We start from the raw sequence: 16,779 nt of genomic DNA, 5'->3' as shown, positions 1-16,779 counted from the left end.
ATCATACAAAAAACTGTGCCATATCTTCAATTTATCAATTATATATAATATATTCCATCACCCCTACACTTATATATAATATACCATCACCCCTTCAATTAATATCATAATCAAATATTTGCGATCTTTTAAAATAATAAACATTACAAAATACTCTTAAAAAATAAGCAATAATATCCCCCAACTGCTTCCCTTGATGGCGCCTTACCAAGTATTTAACCGTGTTGTAACAATCTGGGTTAGACTGGGCAAAGAGCAGGAACGCTATACTCGCCCATTTCTGCTTTTGGAGCAATTTACAGAACCAGGATTTCCTAATGTCTGGTAATTTCAGGCTAGGGTTGCCAGGTCTGCTTCCAAAAAATAGCGGACAAGCGGGGGGGGGGGTGTTAAGTAGTAAAAAAAAAGTAGACTGTACAGCTTTAGATTACGTACCATTTCATCATAAAGCTTTTGAATAAAAAAAAATGTCCACTATTTTGTGAAAAAAAATAGTGAACATAATGTGAAAAAAGTGGACAGTCCACTCAAATAGTGGACACCTGGCAACCCTATTTTCAGGCTAATGCATACTTCTTGGATATAGGTAGCAGGTGAGATTGGAGGTTGTAAAAGAAAATTTCTTACATTTCCTTCTGGCTTCCAGATGAAGTTTGGAACAAGGTGTGGGGATGGGTGTGGGTGTATGTGTGAACTGAACCTGTTGTTAGGCTGTTTGTCGTTTCTTGGGGAGAGGAGCTGGTAAGTTACAAAGTACTGACTCCCATCACTTCTTATACCTTAGTGCAGGGGTCCTCAACCTTGGCCCCTTTAAGACTTGTGGACTTCAACTCCCAGAATTCCTCAGCCAGCTTTGCTGGCTGAGGAATTCTGGGAATTGAAGTCCACAAGTCTTAAAGGGGCCAAGGTTGAGGACCCCTGCCTTAGTGGCTTCTGAGAAAAGCAAGCTGCTAAAGACTGGTGTAGCAGTAAAGACATCAGACTAAAAACTGGAAGGCTGTGAGTTTTGGTTCCACCCTCCAAGCTGGCTGACCTCGAGTCAGTCAGTCTCATCCTAAGGAAGCAGGCAGTGGTAAACCACTTAACAAAAAACCTTGGCAAGAACAGGGTAGAGCAGAGGTGTCAAACTCGCTGCATCACGTGATGTGTCGTGACTTTTTTCCCCCCTTGCCGGAGCTGGGGTGGGCGTGGCTTCCACATGACGCATCCGACCCACGGGCCCGGTAGTTTGACACCCCTGCTGTAGAGAGAAGTCCAGGTGTCACCAGGAGTCAACACTGACACAGGCACACCAGGACCTTAAAGGCTTTATTTTGATTCTCTCAAAGAGGATGGTTGGCAAAGTACAGGTGTTGCATTAACCCATAATGAAGCTTACTTGGTTTGGGGTGAATGTTGTATAACCTTGCCATTGTTTGTATATCATAGTTTAGGACTTTTTCTCATATGTATAGCCTACCACTGCAGCTTATTTAAAGAGGCTTAGTTAGAACAAACTATTACTTGGTATTATTCCTCAGGCTTTGCTGAGAGATGTCTCTCCTTGACCTCTGAAAAGCCATTCCTATCCCAAGAGGCAGGAGATACAGGTATCTGTGACTAACATGCTTGAAGGCATTTCCTTCTTTGTCTCTAATTAATACCTACAGTCAGCTGAAGCCTAGCTCTTTTTTAAATAATATATATTGCCTTTCAAGGCTGAGGTACCAATACTTTGGCCACCAAATGAGAAGAGAGGTCTCATTGGAAAAGGCTCCGATGTTGGGATAGATTGAAGGCAGAAGCAGAAGGGGATGTCAGAAAATGAGATGGTTAAATAATGTGCCATTGACGCAGTGGGCATGAGTTTGAGCAAACAGGGAGATAGTGGAGGATGGGTCTCTATGTGTCAGCATGATATGGTCCATGGCAGGGGTCTTCAGACTTGGCCCTTTTATGAATTGTGGACTGAGGAATTCTGGGAGGCTTTCAAATCTTCATGGACAGAATAGGATGCCCACTGCACAAGTCATCCACTATAAGCAGAGGCTAGTCAGGTGAAGCTACCATGCCAACCCTTCTTTCTGCTTCCTCAGAAGTAGACCCTACCTTTATCTGAATTGGTGAAATGGAGGACTGTCCTTGGAATATATTTGTTGTTCAGTGGTTAAGTTGTGTCTGACTCTTTGCAACCCCATGGACCAGGGTCTTCAAACTTGGCCCTTTTATGACTCGTGGGCTTCAACTCCCAGAATTCCTCAGTCAGCGTGCCTGGCTGAGGAATTCTGGGAGTTGAAGTCCACGAGTCATAAAAGGGCCAAGTTTGAAGACCTCTGGCCTAGGCTTTAAATTGTTTGAAGGTCCTCCATGGTTTTTTTGTTCCATATGAATAGGTAAGAACAGTGGGGGGGAGGGGGGAGAGTAGCATGCTTACTCCACCTCCTATGTAAACTCAACCTGGGTGGGAAATGTTCAGAGAGGACTAGTTTATATCCACTTCTAATAGCATGTTGAAATCATTCTTTTCATCTTTTAATCTCTGGTTTCTCCCTCTTTGGACAAAAATGGGGATGTGATAAATCTTTGGGGAGGTGTTGCAAAAATATGCTGTCTTGGAATAAGAAGAATGTGGAACTCTGACAGAAGTACTTTGTGTGGCAGGATAGTTACTTTTTCCAGCTATTTCTTGTTTTCCTTGAAACAGGATTCTTGAAAATCTGGTTTGCTATGTTCAATGGATAGTGACTTCTAGAGACATTTTTGTAAAAGTCATTTTGGCTTCTTTAGTTCACTCTCATCTAGTGGCAGTCCTAGGGTGGAGGGGGAGGGGAAGAGGCTGTGCTAATCACTTAGGAACAAGGAAGCATTCCAAACCCATGACTGCATTTTCTCTTTCTCTCTGGGCCTGGAATCGAGCTGCCAAGTCTTTTCAGTGTAGGCCTGGCCCCCTAAATTGTGATCTAGTTTCTCTTTTATAAAAAAAAAACATTCACTTTTTTTATACTGGTTCACGAAAAATACTTGTGACTGGCAGATGTTTGTTTCTATTGTGGAAGTTCAGCACATCTATTGGTTAATAGATTTTAAAAAGCAGCATTACATTCCAGGGTAAAGGTTTGTTTTTTCAAAAAAAACAACAACCCCAAAACAAATGCTATTAAATAGACTGTTGGTAGATGAGTATTTTATATTAAACATCTCTCACTTTTAGCAGTCAAAAGACATTTGGAGAGTTGCATATCTTCCTCTTTGACTTTGGTACAACCAGAAGAGTTCCATATGAGACAGTGACAAATATTTCAATGGTTTAAGAATGCAGAACAGAATTTTAACAGTAGTGAAATGTGCTTATTAGGAGAAGCTTCAATGTTTGTCTTGTTTTAAAAACAAGCTACTATTAGCAATAGTAGTAGCATTTAAACTTATATAACACATACCGTAGCTCTTTACAGCACTCTCTGGGCGGTTTCAGTGTTGAAGCATTATTTGCATATTGCCCCAAACCATCTGGGTCCTCATTTTACTGATCTCTGAAGGATGGAAGACGGAGTCAACCTTGAGCCAAGCAGGATCGAGCTCCAGGCTGTGGGCAGTTTGCCTGCAATACTGCATTTTAACCACTGCATCACCAGAACTCATAACTAAGAAGTCCAGTTCTCTTCTTGGGCTTAAGTATATATGTTAATTTGATGCTTATATATCTTTGGATGGAATCAAATGTCGTTAGAAATACAACAAGACAAGTGCCTTTTTGTGGTGATCATGATTTTTTTGATGCTTCAACCATTGCTTATTTGAATTTTATGGGTGTTAGCAAAATCCTTAAAACTGAAGTATATATAAAAATCCCTTCCAAAACCACTGTTTATTGTTATAGCTTACATAGTATTCTTTCCTATTCTTTCTTCCAACTGGTTCAACGAAATGTGCCTACCACTGGTGCCAACTATATAATCACAGGCTGACTTGACTTAAAAACTCAGATTTCATTGACTGACATTAAAATACCTTGACAAAGTTTAATGTTCAAAGATTTCTTCAAAACTGAAACATTTTCCCTAGAATAAGTCCATTGCAGAACTGCAGTTCTGACATTCAGATCTGCTTATGTAAAAGCAATTTGTAACATATATATTGCTTTGCCAAAAGAAATGAATATTATCTAATGAAAAAGAAAATTATCCAACAGTATTTCTCAACCTTAGAAACTTTAAGATGTGTGGACTTCAACTCCCAGAATTCCCTAGCAAGCAATCCACATATCTTAAAGTTGCTAAGGTTGAAATACACTGAATGAAACTATAAATCTGGGGAGAAAAAAAGAGCTTATATGCCAACATTTTTATGACTTGGCTGTTATTCAAAAGAGGTGTTTAGTTTAAGTCATCTCACAGGGTTGTTCTTTGTTTTCTTGTGACACTTAACAGCCTATTGTTCTGGTCAGTACACTGAGGCAAACAAAGCAGGATCCTGTCACCCTTTTCCATGTGCAAAAACCAAATGTACCTTATCCCTCACCTCTTTTAAAGGCAGGAGGCTGGCTTGACAAGTACAGGGAAATTCAGGAAGCATCTTATCATTTTGATCATCAATCATTTTTCTATACATTGTTTACTGTTCTCTACAGTCTGGCTTGACTGCCTTGGCCAATTTTGATGCTTATCTCAAACCTTTTTGGATATGTTTCATGGCTACTTTGATCCATCGCAGTAGCCACGAAACTGTGATTTTTATGGGTTCAAATTTTGGACTGCTGCTGTTTCCTGCCTGTTTACCCCGTCTTGATTGGCTTTCTCCTAGTTGCATGCTGAAGAATGTGAGTGTTTACAAAGTGCACCTAGGTATATTATTTTCCTTCACAGTTAGTGTGAAGCTGGTTTGTGATACAGTAAAACCTATAGCATCTCTAGGGTGAAAGAAAGTGGCAGAGTTACTCCTGTCTTATTTAATTTGTCCCCCAAACAAACTGGAAAAAAAATCAGTAAATATATTTTTGGATAGGCACAGTAACTTCACTCAGTTATATAGATGAGGTCAGTAGGTGCCAGTTTTTTTTCCTGCTTGCAAAAAGGACACATTTTGCAAAAGAACCAGCTGTCACACTGAAGTCAACATAGTGAAAAATAGCAGAGCAGAATAGGCATAACATGAACTGTGCTCTTTTTTTTTTTTTCAAGAGACAGAGTCTAAACAGGCCCCTTTGGAGGATTTGGGATCTACTAAGCATAATGCTATAAGACAGCAATTCCTGATGCTGACCCAGACCACCAGTAAAATATTGGTATTGAATGATATATTTTTAATCTGCTGGGAAAAGATCAACTTTTGAGTTCTCTCCTAATACCCTTTATCACATACCAGTTTCGAAGAGGGTAATGATACCTCCCACATGTCCAACGGGCAGAGTGCAGATTTTAGATTTTGTTTTTAGATTTTGTTAACTATCTTGAGTGCTCAACTGAATGGCAACATGGAATATGATTAAAAATATAAGAGGCATGTCCTAGTTAACCCCAAATTATTTTTGATGGAGCCAAATCTAATATCTATTCTTCTGTGATTTGACAGAGTTTTTCCCAGTGTCATCTGGATTTCTAGCATATTTTGTTTTTAAATGAACATGTTATGCAGAAAGAAAAACTTTGAAAACCCCTGCACTATAACATCTTTGCTTGAAGTTTCTGTTTCCAGTTACATTTGTATTGATCTCTACTGACATCTGATCTAGGTAATGTGATTTTGGCAAAGCAAGCGACACAACAAGTAAAGCAGAGTTAATTGCAAAATGGCAGAGATATTCCAGAGAACACAAAAGATAAGTCTCTATTGCCCAAGTTGAATGATTCAGACTAAATCAGAAGGAAATAATACTTCAGCAGAGAGTTCAACTTCTACGTATATAGCAAGCCTTCCTGTCATCTTCTGTTTGGTTAGCTTTATTTGAATTGTCAAATATGTAGTCATTAAAGATTTTTATACAAGAATGTTTTCTAAAATCCCTCAACTTTAATACATGAAGACTCATACAACATTTTAGCAGATTTCTTAATAGAGATTAATACAAATGTCACTGTAAACAGAAAGTGTATTTTGGTGATTTTTTAAAAAAATTGGTCCTACACTACAGAGTTTTACTTTGATTGTGTGTGCTAGCAAAGCTGGATGGGGAATTCTGGGAGTTGACGTCCATACATCTTCAAGCGGCCAAGGTTGAGAAATACTGTGCTAGGTCACAGAGTTGGGTTTGACTCCACCATCTGTTGACTGAATCTAAAAAGGCTTTTGGATAGTTTTCTCTGGAGTTTGATCTGCTAAGATGCCTTATATGTTGTCATCTTCTCTACTTTCACTCTCTGTGCAGCATTTCTGGATTTGGGTGCTACTTCCAAGATTGTGCTTTTCATCTTGTGCATTATGCATAATCCTATTCATTATTTTCTCTTCTTTATTAGAGGAGCACAGAATATAAACAGAGCTAGTGGACAGAAGATAGCATTTCATTCCCAGTGAGTAGTGGTGTTGATCAAGATTGTGCTGAAAAGATAGATAGCTGGTCATTGTAGTCACCAAATCACGTAGTTTAATGTCAATAATGGGGCAAAGCAGAACGTGTTTCATTTATATTTCTAGTAGATTATCAAAACACCTGTTTCATTTCTTCCTTCAACATATTTTGGTTCTGAGACTGCCTTGGAAGTTTTGTAAATCTTCCCCCACCTGAAAATTTAATATTACCCTGTCACTCCCTAAACCAGGGCTTTTCAACCAGTGGTACGGGTACCACCTGTGGTACATTGGCACCTTGCAGGTGGTACGCGACCATCCTAGAAAAGTGGTAGCAGGGGAGGGGAATGAGCTGAACTGGTGGCAGCACCGCACAAGCCTGAGTGAGAGATGGCTGGAGCTGCAGGGCTGTCAGGGCTCAGTGGAAGCACCAGGATCAGTGCCGCTTTCCAGCTGATCGTTGCTTCTTCAGGACTGTCATGGCTCAGTGGAAGCACCAGGATCAGCGCCAGGCTCCAGCTGTAGCTTGGTGCTGATCCTGGTGCTTCTGCTGAGCCCTGAAGAAGCACCAATCAGCTGGAAAGCAGCACTGATCCTGGCACTTCTGCTGAGCCCAGAAGAAGCGCTGATCACCTGGAATGTTGCAGCATCTCCAGGGTCTTGTGATTTACATTCAGATGCTTGGCAACTGATTCATATTTATGATGGTCATCAAGTTTTTGACACCTTGCTAGGCGACTGGTGGTACTCGGATATTGCCATATCCTAAAAGTGGTACAATGGGTGAAAAGGTTGAAAAGCTCTGCCCTAAACTATGCATTTATAGAAAAGTTCTGGATGACTCAGTTTGCCTCTTGTTTGTGAACATTGGTTGGTTCAATAAATTCAATAAAGTCAGTAAGTAGCTATTAACTATTCTGCATGAATGCTTCAGAGGAATTGTACTGCTCTAAGTTATTGAATGATTACATGAAAACCATTGGCATATGAGACGTTCTGGACTAAGAATATTTCTGTATATTATAAATGAAAATGAAATTTAATAGGCAAAATAGATTATTTAAGGAGCTCCCTGGGTGACACTCTTATGTCAAAGACAATTCCCACATGGCCCTTGGAAAATGGATTAAAAAATATTGTGTCTTGCAAGTGGAGTGGAGGCTAAAACATATAAAGAACAGTTGCTGGAATTAGGTATGTCACTAGTCTAATGAAGAAAAGGACTAGGGGTGACATAGCAATGTTCCAATATCTGAGAGGTTACCACAAAGAAGAGGGAGTCAAGCTATTCTCCAAAGTATCTGAAGGCAGGACAAGAAGCAATGGATGGAAACTAATCAAGGAGAGAAGCAACCTAGAACTAAGGAGAAATTTCCTTACAGTTAGAACAATTAATCAGTGGAACAACCTGCCTCCAGAAGTTGTGAATGCTCTAACACTGGAAGATTTTAAGAAGAGACTGAACCGCCATTTGTCTGAAATGGTATAGAGTTTCTTGCCTGAGCAGGGGGTTGGACTAGATGACCTCAAAGATCCCTTCCAACTCTATTATTATTAAGTGGGCCATTCTGGTGCATAATTATTTTTGGATCATTGATTTGCACAGCAGCACCAGAATGTTGAGGTAGAAATGTTTATTTGAGTGTAGAAAGTTATTTTATCTTAAATGTAAAATAAAACCTTTCAAGTATGTTAAAAGGCTGGCTTAAAATTTTATTCTGGAGAAGATGATGTCTCCTGGCATGTGCAATACAGAAAAATGATGGCTTAGAGTGAAGTCCCTAAAAGATTTTATTGCAATTTTCATTTTTCTAGAGTTTTTTTCCAAGTACAAAAGCTTATTCATGATTGCTTTGCTTCTGTTGCATCACTGTATTCCAGGTTCACTTCATAGTTTCTAAAATAAACTCTGCTGGAGTGAAATCAGTGTAAAGCTTGGATGCTGTAATGCTTCTGTGGTTTTGTAGTTGATTCAAACATCTGTTTCAAAATGGAGCCCAGTTGCTTACAGTAATCATTATCAGGCTAAAGCACTGGGATATGATAATTTGTGTAAAACAAATCTCTTAAGACTTATCCTAATTCTCAGCCAAATTTTCATCATCATGAGACATACAAATGAGTTTCTAATTATTAATTTTTTACAGAGGATTCTGAATAACCTCTTACAGTTACCAGAATATGTATTTGTGACAACTAGATATATTCCAAGAAGAATGTAACACACAGTAAATTAACATATTGTATCTAATATTGTCTTTTAAAATTATAAATACTGTGGAAATTCTAAAATAGTTAGAAAAGAAATGGTGGATGAACAACCTTTTTGTTTCCCTTTCTCTTCTGTTGATATTATTGCAGTCTCTTTATTTCCAGAATTGCCAATCTGTTACTCTTCAGCTGAGCATACCTCTCTCATCATTCTTAGTGATTTGGCCAATCCTAGCGGCATCAATTTAGGAAAACATGTCTTAGATTCTGTCATTATCCAAGGTGATGGCATCTTAATCAAGTTGCCACCATGGAATAGGGTGAATAGAACATCTGATGAATCTTTTGTCCTGCCAATGAAACAGATGGTGGCATATGGCAGCTGGTAGAGGAGATTTTCTAGCAGATTCCCTAACTGCAATTATTTTGGGCCCCTCAGGACAACCAGGCAGTTGTACACCATGCATACCCTGTAGCTCAGGGGTAGTCAACCTTGGCTCTTTTATGACTCGTGGACTTCAACTCCCAGAATTCCTGAGCCAGCTGTGCTGGCTCAGGAATTCTGGGAGTTGAAGTCCACGAGTCATAAAAGAGCCAAGGTTGACTACCCCTGCTGTAGCTCATTGCTGCTTTCTTCTGAGATATACCATACCAAGGCCCAAAAATTCTCACAGCAGGATATATTGGCAGGGAATCATTGTATTATTTCAGTACATTATTGGGTAGTGTGTATATTTTTTTAATCTTTCAATCAAGTGTACAGATATACAACCTAACACTGGAAGTATGGCTTCCACTCCCTTGTTTTAAATATTCTGTTTCTGATTACACACTTTCTCCATAAGTCATTCCAAATAAATAATTTATACTTCTTTGATTCAAGCTTGTCCTATCTCAGTGTTTCTCAACCTTGACAATTTTAAGGCATGTGGACTTCAACTCCCAGAATTCCACAGCCAGCATTGCTGGCTGTGGAATTCTGGGAGTTGAAGTCCACATGCCTTAAAATTGTCAAGGTTGAGAAACACTGTCCTATCTGGTCCAAAATATATTTTGTTCACAAGGAGGAATAATATGCTGTAATGTTAGACTTATTTGTTGTAATATGAACTAAACCTCAGACCTAACTTTTTTTTTTTTGTCTCTACAGCCATGGCAGCCATCAGGAAGAAGCTGGTGATTGTGGGAGATGGTGCCTGTGGCAAGACATGCCTATTGATTGTTTTTAGCAAGGACCAGTTCCCAGAGGTCTATGTACCAACAGTCTTTGAAAACTACATTGCAGATATTGAAGTAGATGGGAAACAGGTAACTCATCATCTTTAATAGTAGAAACAGCTTCTAAGTAATATTTGCTTTCCACCCTGGATGCTACTAGTTACTATTGCGATAAAGGTTTTTTCTGCGCATCCATTGGTATCTGATACTGATTCCCCTTAGAAATGTCACTGTCTGATAGATCAGCCATGAACAATCATATAATCAGGACTAAAAAAATTAAAACAATGGGCTGGAAGCCTTTTTTTTTTCAAATGTTAGGCTCCATATTTGTAGATTAAATGAAACATTAAATTTCATTTAATGACTCCTATCCAATACACTGAAATGATAATTCTACATCAAAGAAGCCTACATTCCTTCTCTCTAGTTAAATATTGATCAGCTCGTTTATGACCTTATGTAAATGGAATTTTAACATCATGAATAGTGCTGTCTTTTCTCTAGTTGCATACGTACCCCAAGCTTCTTCACCACCATCTGACACCAACACTTTCAGGGAAAAAAATGCTAACCTAATTGTAAACTGCTCACCATCATTTAAATAATGAGATGTGTATAAGTTTGATTAAAAGATAAAATAAATTCCAGAAGGATTCATTTGAAATATAATTAAATCGGTAAGATACACTAAGTAACTGTACATTTGCCAAAGATCCATGCCGTCATGCCCTGTTTATTTTGCTGAGTAGCTTTGAGCAATGTTTGCCTAGTTTCACAATTCACTAGCTGATGAAGGCCAATTTGATGAACACGTATTTGTTTTAAGGACTAGAGTGCAAAGACGTAAATTAGGAGGGGTTTGATCTTCCATTTCTATCCAACACTCCCCTTTTATGTGAAGAGTCAATCTTCATGCTTACATTACAGATAAATAAAACATTTAAAATGTACATAGCTGTCCTGCATTCCTGGTTTGGTTATGAGTCCAGGTGCCATTTGTCAGATGATTTCATACAGTATACCAAATTTCTCATAAAATTAGTATAAAAACTTTGAATTTCTGAAAAGTAAAAACTTCAATAAAACTCTTCTGGTGCTTCTTTTAACATTCCATCAATTGCCCTGAATAGATGTTCCTGTATTTAATTTTGATAAGTGTTTATGAATTTGGTGTTTGAATGGTGAAAAAAATGCAGTCTGCATAATGGCCATTGTTAAGTACAGGGTTTAATATATTTAATTGCTTAATACTGGTAGATATTTTGCCAGGCTGCTTAAAATTGCCAGGGAGCCAAGTGAGAAATGAGAGAAGCAAAACAGTTGTATGTTTTTTTCTTCAGTATCTGTTTTTAACTACAGAGTCACAATTATGTTGATTAAGAGACTGATTGTTTTTTTCATTTATAGGTGGAGCTGGCCCTCTGGGATACAGCTGGGCAAGAGGATTATGACAGGTTGCGGCCTCTCTCTTATCCTGATACAGATGTCATCCTTATGTGCTTCTCCATTGACAGTCCAGATAGTTTAGGTAAGGCTATAAAATAACAGCTCATATTATAGGTCAGGAATGGTCAACATACTGTAAGTCTTCCCATGTATTGCTAGAGCTCCATTCTATCGGGAGTAGTTACCATGCCATCTGAAGCTGCTTCTTTGGTCAATAAAACAGGAGACAAACAATTCTCTGCTGGACAGTTTTACTGTCACAGTCAACAATATTGCATTAGAGTGACTAATGCTTTTCAAATGTCCAGGTACTCTTCAAAGCCAAAATGGTGTCCTGGAAATAGTATTGGGTGTAGCATGTAATTGATGTCACGTAGTTGTAAAAGTAAATAAGAAAAGATTGTAAACACATATTTCTTTGGAAAGTGCTAAAAAGTTATGATAAACTTCTATTGGAAGTGATGAGGCTTTGCAAAGTTCTTGCTAAGCATATGAAATTCAGTAATTTCTTCTGAAATCGGGATAGGAAGAGTATTGATGCGTTTGACTTTGAGGATAAAAAAAGACTGGACAACCAATACATGGACAAATGGATCACTGAATATATCAACCCAGAGTTCTTGCAAATGACCAGGCTCAAATTATCCTACTTCAGAAACATTATGCAAAAACCTAACTCTCTGGAAAAAGTCCTAATACAGGGAAAGGTGGAAAGAAAAAGGATGACAAACCAGCAAGGCGGATGGACTGAGATGTAATGGCACTGAGTGCACTATAGAAAGGACCAGGTTAGAGACAGACCTTTATGGAGATCTATGTGGTCACTAAGAGTTGACATCAAGACAACTTGTTGGCATATAAGTTAGTCAGGTGATCCATCAATTCATTTCCCAGCAATGGCTGCTGCTTGTGGAATAGGCCTGCTTTTTCAGGTGAATGAATTCATTGCTTTAGAAAAAATACGTCAACTGTAGAAGAAAGCTGCTGTTCTGAAATCATATCAGATTTTTCTCAGCCATATTTGGTTACTTTTGTAATATTTGTTATCATACAGATCACAAACAAAATCATAAGTGTATTTGTTTATCAATCTTTTGGCCATGGGCTCACAATAGTACTTTAACATGACAAAAAGCTGTATTTTAGGGTCACATTTTATGATTGCTGTAATAGCCTATATACATGGATGCTGCCTAAGAGAAGGCAGGCTCTGGCAGACGTTCAGGAGGTCTCCTCAAAGTCTGTACTAGAGAGAGGAATCTTTTAGGGATCGAATCTATTTTGCTAGATGGAGAATGATCCATTCAAGATTAGCCAGTTTGGATAGTTCCTTGGATATGTTTGTACTATGACACCATTAATAGCTTTTCAGTACATAAGGACAGAAAGGACTCAACAGCTGCTTTCAGGGGAAAGATGAGGGAAATGAGTGTTGGCAGTATTACAGAGGGAAAATTCAAGGATGAAGGAATATGTACTTTTTTTTCTGCACAGAAAGCCTTTGTGACATTAAGTCTTTCTGTAGCTCTATACTAGTACATGTCTGCGGGGATATTTCTGACTGTGGTTCTGGGGTTTAGATGGGGAACTTCCAACACACTCCTCAGTCACTTCTTTCCCTGTATTTTACTGGTCTAAAGAGTACAAAGTTCCCTTACATTTGTAGTGTGGTGAGGTAGATGAAGTAGACTGACATTTGTTTACCAGCCAAGATTCTGGAAATAAGACTCTCATTGTATTCAATCTCACTGAAATGGATCTTTTCCCTTATATTGATGTGGGGATTACACTTATGAATCTATCTGTGTTGTGCTAGGGATTTGCTCAGTGAGCGGGTTCTCCCATCTCATTGCTTCTTCCAGAGAACATACCAGAAAAATGGACACCTGAGGTGAAACATTTTTGCCCAAATGTGCCCATCATCCTTATAGGCAACAAGAAGGACTTGCGGAATGATGAACACACACGCAGAGAGTTGACAAAGATGAAACAGGTATGGATCCATCCATACTTGTTTGCTTTTTTGAATGTCATTCTCCTATTGGAGATAAAATATTGTGCAATTGTGGTTTAATTGCTTTGTTCACATATTTACTGAAGCTTTCGGTGCCTTCTACGTCTAGGGAAAAAAACAGTCATTATCACATGGGATCTTTACATCTCAGAGTAATTGTGATATGTTCCGGTATTGGTTTATTACTTTCACAAATAATCAACTTGAAGCAGTTTCCAGCTATCTCTGGATAAACATCCAGGCTGGCCTTTTGCCTCTGCTCTTAAAGTTTCTTCCTAAACCTGAAGTCCTGCAAGAGTTCCTGTTCTTTTTTAATAGCAAGTTTCTCAATGTCCCTTTGAATGTGCAAGATCACTTTCTGAGGAAATAAGGACCCTCAAATTTCTGACTTAAAGCCGAATACTTTTGTGTTTCTTGATTCTCTTTGAATAGGAGGCTGTGAATATATGAAATTCAAGCTTAAAAATATAGTTTAGAGTATAATCTTAGAATACAAGTAAATGAAAAAACTTAAGGTGTAATATATATTTACTTACCTAGAACTGGACAAGTCTCACTGAACTCTGGGACTTAAAAACAAACCTATACATGTGACCTCATTTACTTTTGAGAAACAGTATATGTGTACTTATTTCTGTTCTGCATTACCTGTAAACAATAATGTTTGAGGATTCTAGATTAAATTTAAACATTAAAATTAAATATGGATTTTTCATGCTTTCTACCCTTCACATAGGCTTTGTGAACATATTTTTTTCATTGTAAGTTCTTGTAGAACTAGGTTCCCTCATTCCCTTCAATACTTGTGGAAAATTCTGAGGTAAATATTTCATGAAGATTTACTATTTGTAGTTTGACCTAATTAATGCTACCTCATCAATTCCACATTCATTTGGGATTATGACTGATTAAAGAAGCTGTTGATTTTGCATTTCCAATCTAAACAGTTGAGCTTCCTTTGAAGAGTGAAATTTGAGTACGAATTGATGTTCCTCTTTGACCATCCCATTGAAGTTTTTAATTTAGTTCTGCTTTTCTGTACTTTCTCAGGACATTTAGGGAAGAAGCTGCATCTTAAAAAAAGAGCTTGAAAATAAAACTAAGAAATATTTATTATTTGTATATGTCTCTCAATTACATTTTATAGTTTGCTTTAATTGGTTGTTTTTGATCATCATGACAATCCAATTAGTATGAAAAAATGGGGTATAAGTTAATAAATCCACAGGCTTTTCCATCAGTATCTTTTTTCAAGTCCAACACTGTTTTTTCCAGCCAGCATGGATAGGAATTGATTCTGGAGACACTGGCAACTACAGTTCATCTTCATTCCAACAGTGTGCAGCAGACAAGAACCCACTTTAGTCCTGCATTAAGGATTTATGCCAGTGTTTCCTATACATCAATGTAAACATGTTGGGCCTTTGTCAGAATAATGGCCTCAATCCCAAAGTTGCACAGCCCCATGCCCTTGTTTAAAAAACAACAACAGAGGTCTCAGGGCCATCTGAGTTTGTTTCTTCTGTCATACTAGTAAGGTGCACAATGATACTCTGAAAATATAAAGTATTAAATTATGTAATGTGTATGCTTCAGGTTGAATCTACAAAGGAGGGACACCTGGCAGGACCCAGGAAAGGACCCTTTTCCGTTATTGTGCCCAACCTTTAGAACAGCAGCCCCCAAACTTTGGGCATCATACATACGTACATACATGCATGCATATACATACACACACTTGCTGTAGTCATCAAAAATGCTTTCTGTTATATTGTCTGAGAAAAACAATTAAGAGGAAGTACGTACTGGGGTTACCTTGGATTCTTCTATTGTTATACCAGGCAATGCTAATTAATAATCAAACTGTTTTGCATGTCGTTTTTTGTGAAGGAGCCTGTGAAGCCGGAAGATGGCAGAGACATGGCGAACAGGATCAATGCATTTGGCTACCTTGAATGCTCAGCCAAGACAAAGGACGGAGTGCGGGAAGTGTTTGAAATGGCCACCCGGGCTGCTCTGCAAGTCAGGAAGAACAAAAGGCGCAAAGGTTGCCCCCTCTTTTAGGAGAGTGTTGGCAAAAGTTGTGACTGTGCTGTCTGAAGCGTGCACCTGTTTCACAGATTGCATGGAAGCAAGCATGGAGTCTCGATAGATATGAAGAGTACAAATTTAATATGATAGCTGGCTGACTTCAGTGTCCATTCCTCTGCACAGAAAAGGTCACCCAGGGTACTCAACAGCGGTCTTTCCTTGGGTGGTGTGTCTATACCATAATTTTGTATGCTTGGGAAGTCACGAGAAATCATTTGAAACCTTTTTGTAATGATCTGAATATAGGGCCAACAGTTTATGTGACTTAATTCTATACTTCTTGCTCTTTTATACTAATTCTATAATTTGGTGCTTGTATGGATTTTCACAGCTTTTATGTTTTCACAAATAACAGAAGATAGATTTTTGGAATTCTGCAACATATGAAGCTGGCCTACATGCCAATGTATTTGCCAGTCCCCCTCCATAACCGGAAAAGCAAGGGGCTGCCAAAATGTTCATATGAATGTCTGGGAGGAATTGACGTCTTATTGTAATTAGTGTTCTCTATTGCACTTCTGTCTGAGGGGCATGCTTGTGTTTTGATATTATATTCTCAGTTCCTTATTAAATTAATTTGATTTTATATCACTTGCCTTTTTTCTTTGTCCTTGAAGTCCTGCCAGCTGGATTAAGGTTGGGCAGAGTTGGCTTTGCCATCTATTATAGAATAACAAGTGTTGAAAGGAAAGGTCATTGTTGCTCTAAATATTGAGAGGAATAGCCTTTAATAATGTGTTTGGACTTTCAAGAAATGCACTGAAAGGACTAGATCAGTGTTTCTCAACCTTGACAATTTTAAGGCATGTTTATTTATTTATTTATTTATTGAATTTATATCCCGCCCTTCTCCTTACGGACTCAGGGCGGCTGACAATCAATTAAAAATACACCAATAACAATTACAAAATTAAAATTAGTTAAAAAGAAAAAATATGATTAAAACCCCTCTAAAAATTGCCCTAGGCCAGTCCCGCTTGTTGGAATAGCCATGTCTTGAGGGCGCGGCGGAAGGAAGGGAGATCAGGGATCACCCTGATCTCTGGGGGCAGCTCATTCCAGAGGGTGGGAGCTCCCACAGAGAAGGCCCTCCCCCTTGGGGTCGCCAGCCGGCATTGTCTGGCCGACGGCACCCTGAGGAGACCCACCCTGTGGGAGCGTACTGGCCGATGGGAGGTAATCTGTGGCAGAAGGCGGTCTCGAAGGTATCCCGGTCCGCTGCCATGGAGCGCCTTAAAGATGATAGTCAGCACCTTGAAGCGCACCCAGAAGGCCACCGGCAGCCAATGCAGCTCGCGCAGCAGCGGTGTTAC

The 16,779-nt window shown here is 38.8% G+C and overlaps 1 protein-coding gene across 2 annotated transcripts; it reads left to right on the top strand.

Annotated features, from left to right (window-relative positions):
* The first annotated feature begins 1,521 nt into the window (after positions 1-1,521).
* Positions 1,522-16,045, top strand: RHOC (ras homolog family member C). 2 transcript variants are annotated; one of them, XM_015826654.1, is made up of 5 exons: positions 1,522-1,595; positions 9,845-10,002; positions 11,323-11,443; positions 13,224-13,354; positions 15,266-16,045. In XM_015826654.1, exons 2-5 carry the CDS (start codon positions 9,847-9,849, stop codon positions 15,437-15,439), a joined length of 582 nt encoding a protein of 193 aa, XP_015682140.1. In that variant the 5' UTR covers positions 1,522-1,595; positions 9,845-9,846; the 3' UTR covers positions 15,440-16,045. The 2 variants fall into 2 exon arrangements, with proteins under 2 accessions (XP_015682140.1, XP_015682141.1); XM_015826655.1 differs by having other exon boundaries at positions 1,525-1,589.
* Positions 16,046-16,779: the final 734 nt, after the last annotated feature.

Source organism: Protobothrops mucrosquamatus, unplaced genomic scaffold (genome assembly GCF_001527695.2).
Source record: "Protobothrops mucrosquamatus isolate PMUCROS unplaced genomic scaffold, P.Mucros_1.0 scaffold3221, whole genome shotgun sequence".
Classification (NCBI taxonomy): Eukaryota; Metazoa; Chordata; class Lepidosauria; order Squamata; family Viperidae; genus Protobothrops; species Protobothrops mucrosquamatus.
The sequence above is the reverse complement of the archived record's forward strand: the minus strand, read 5'-3'. Positions and strand labels throughout refer to the sequence as shown.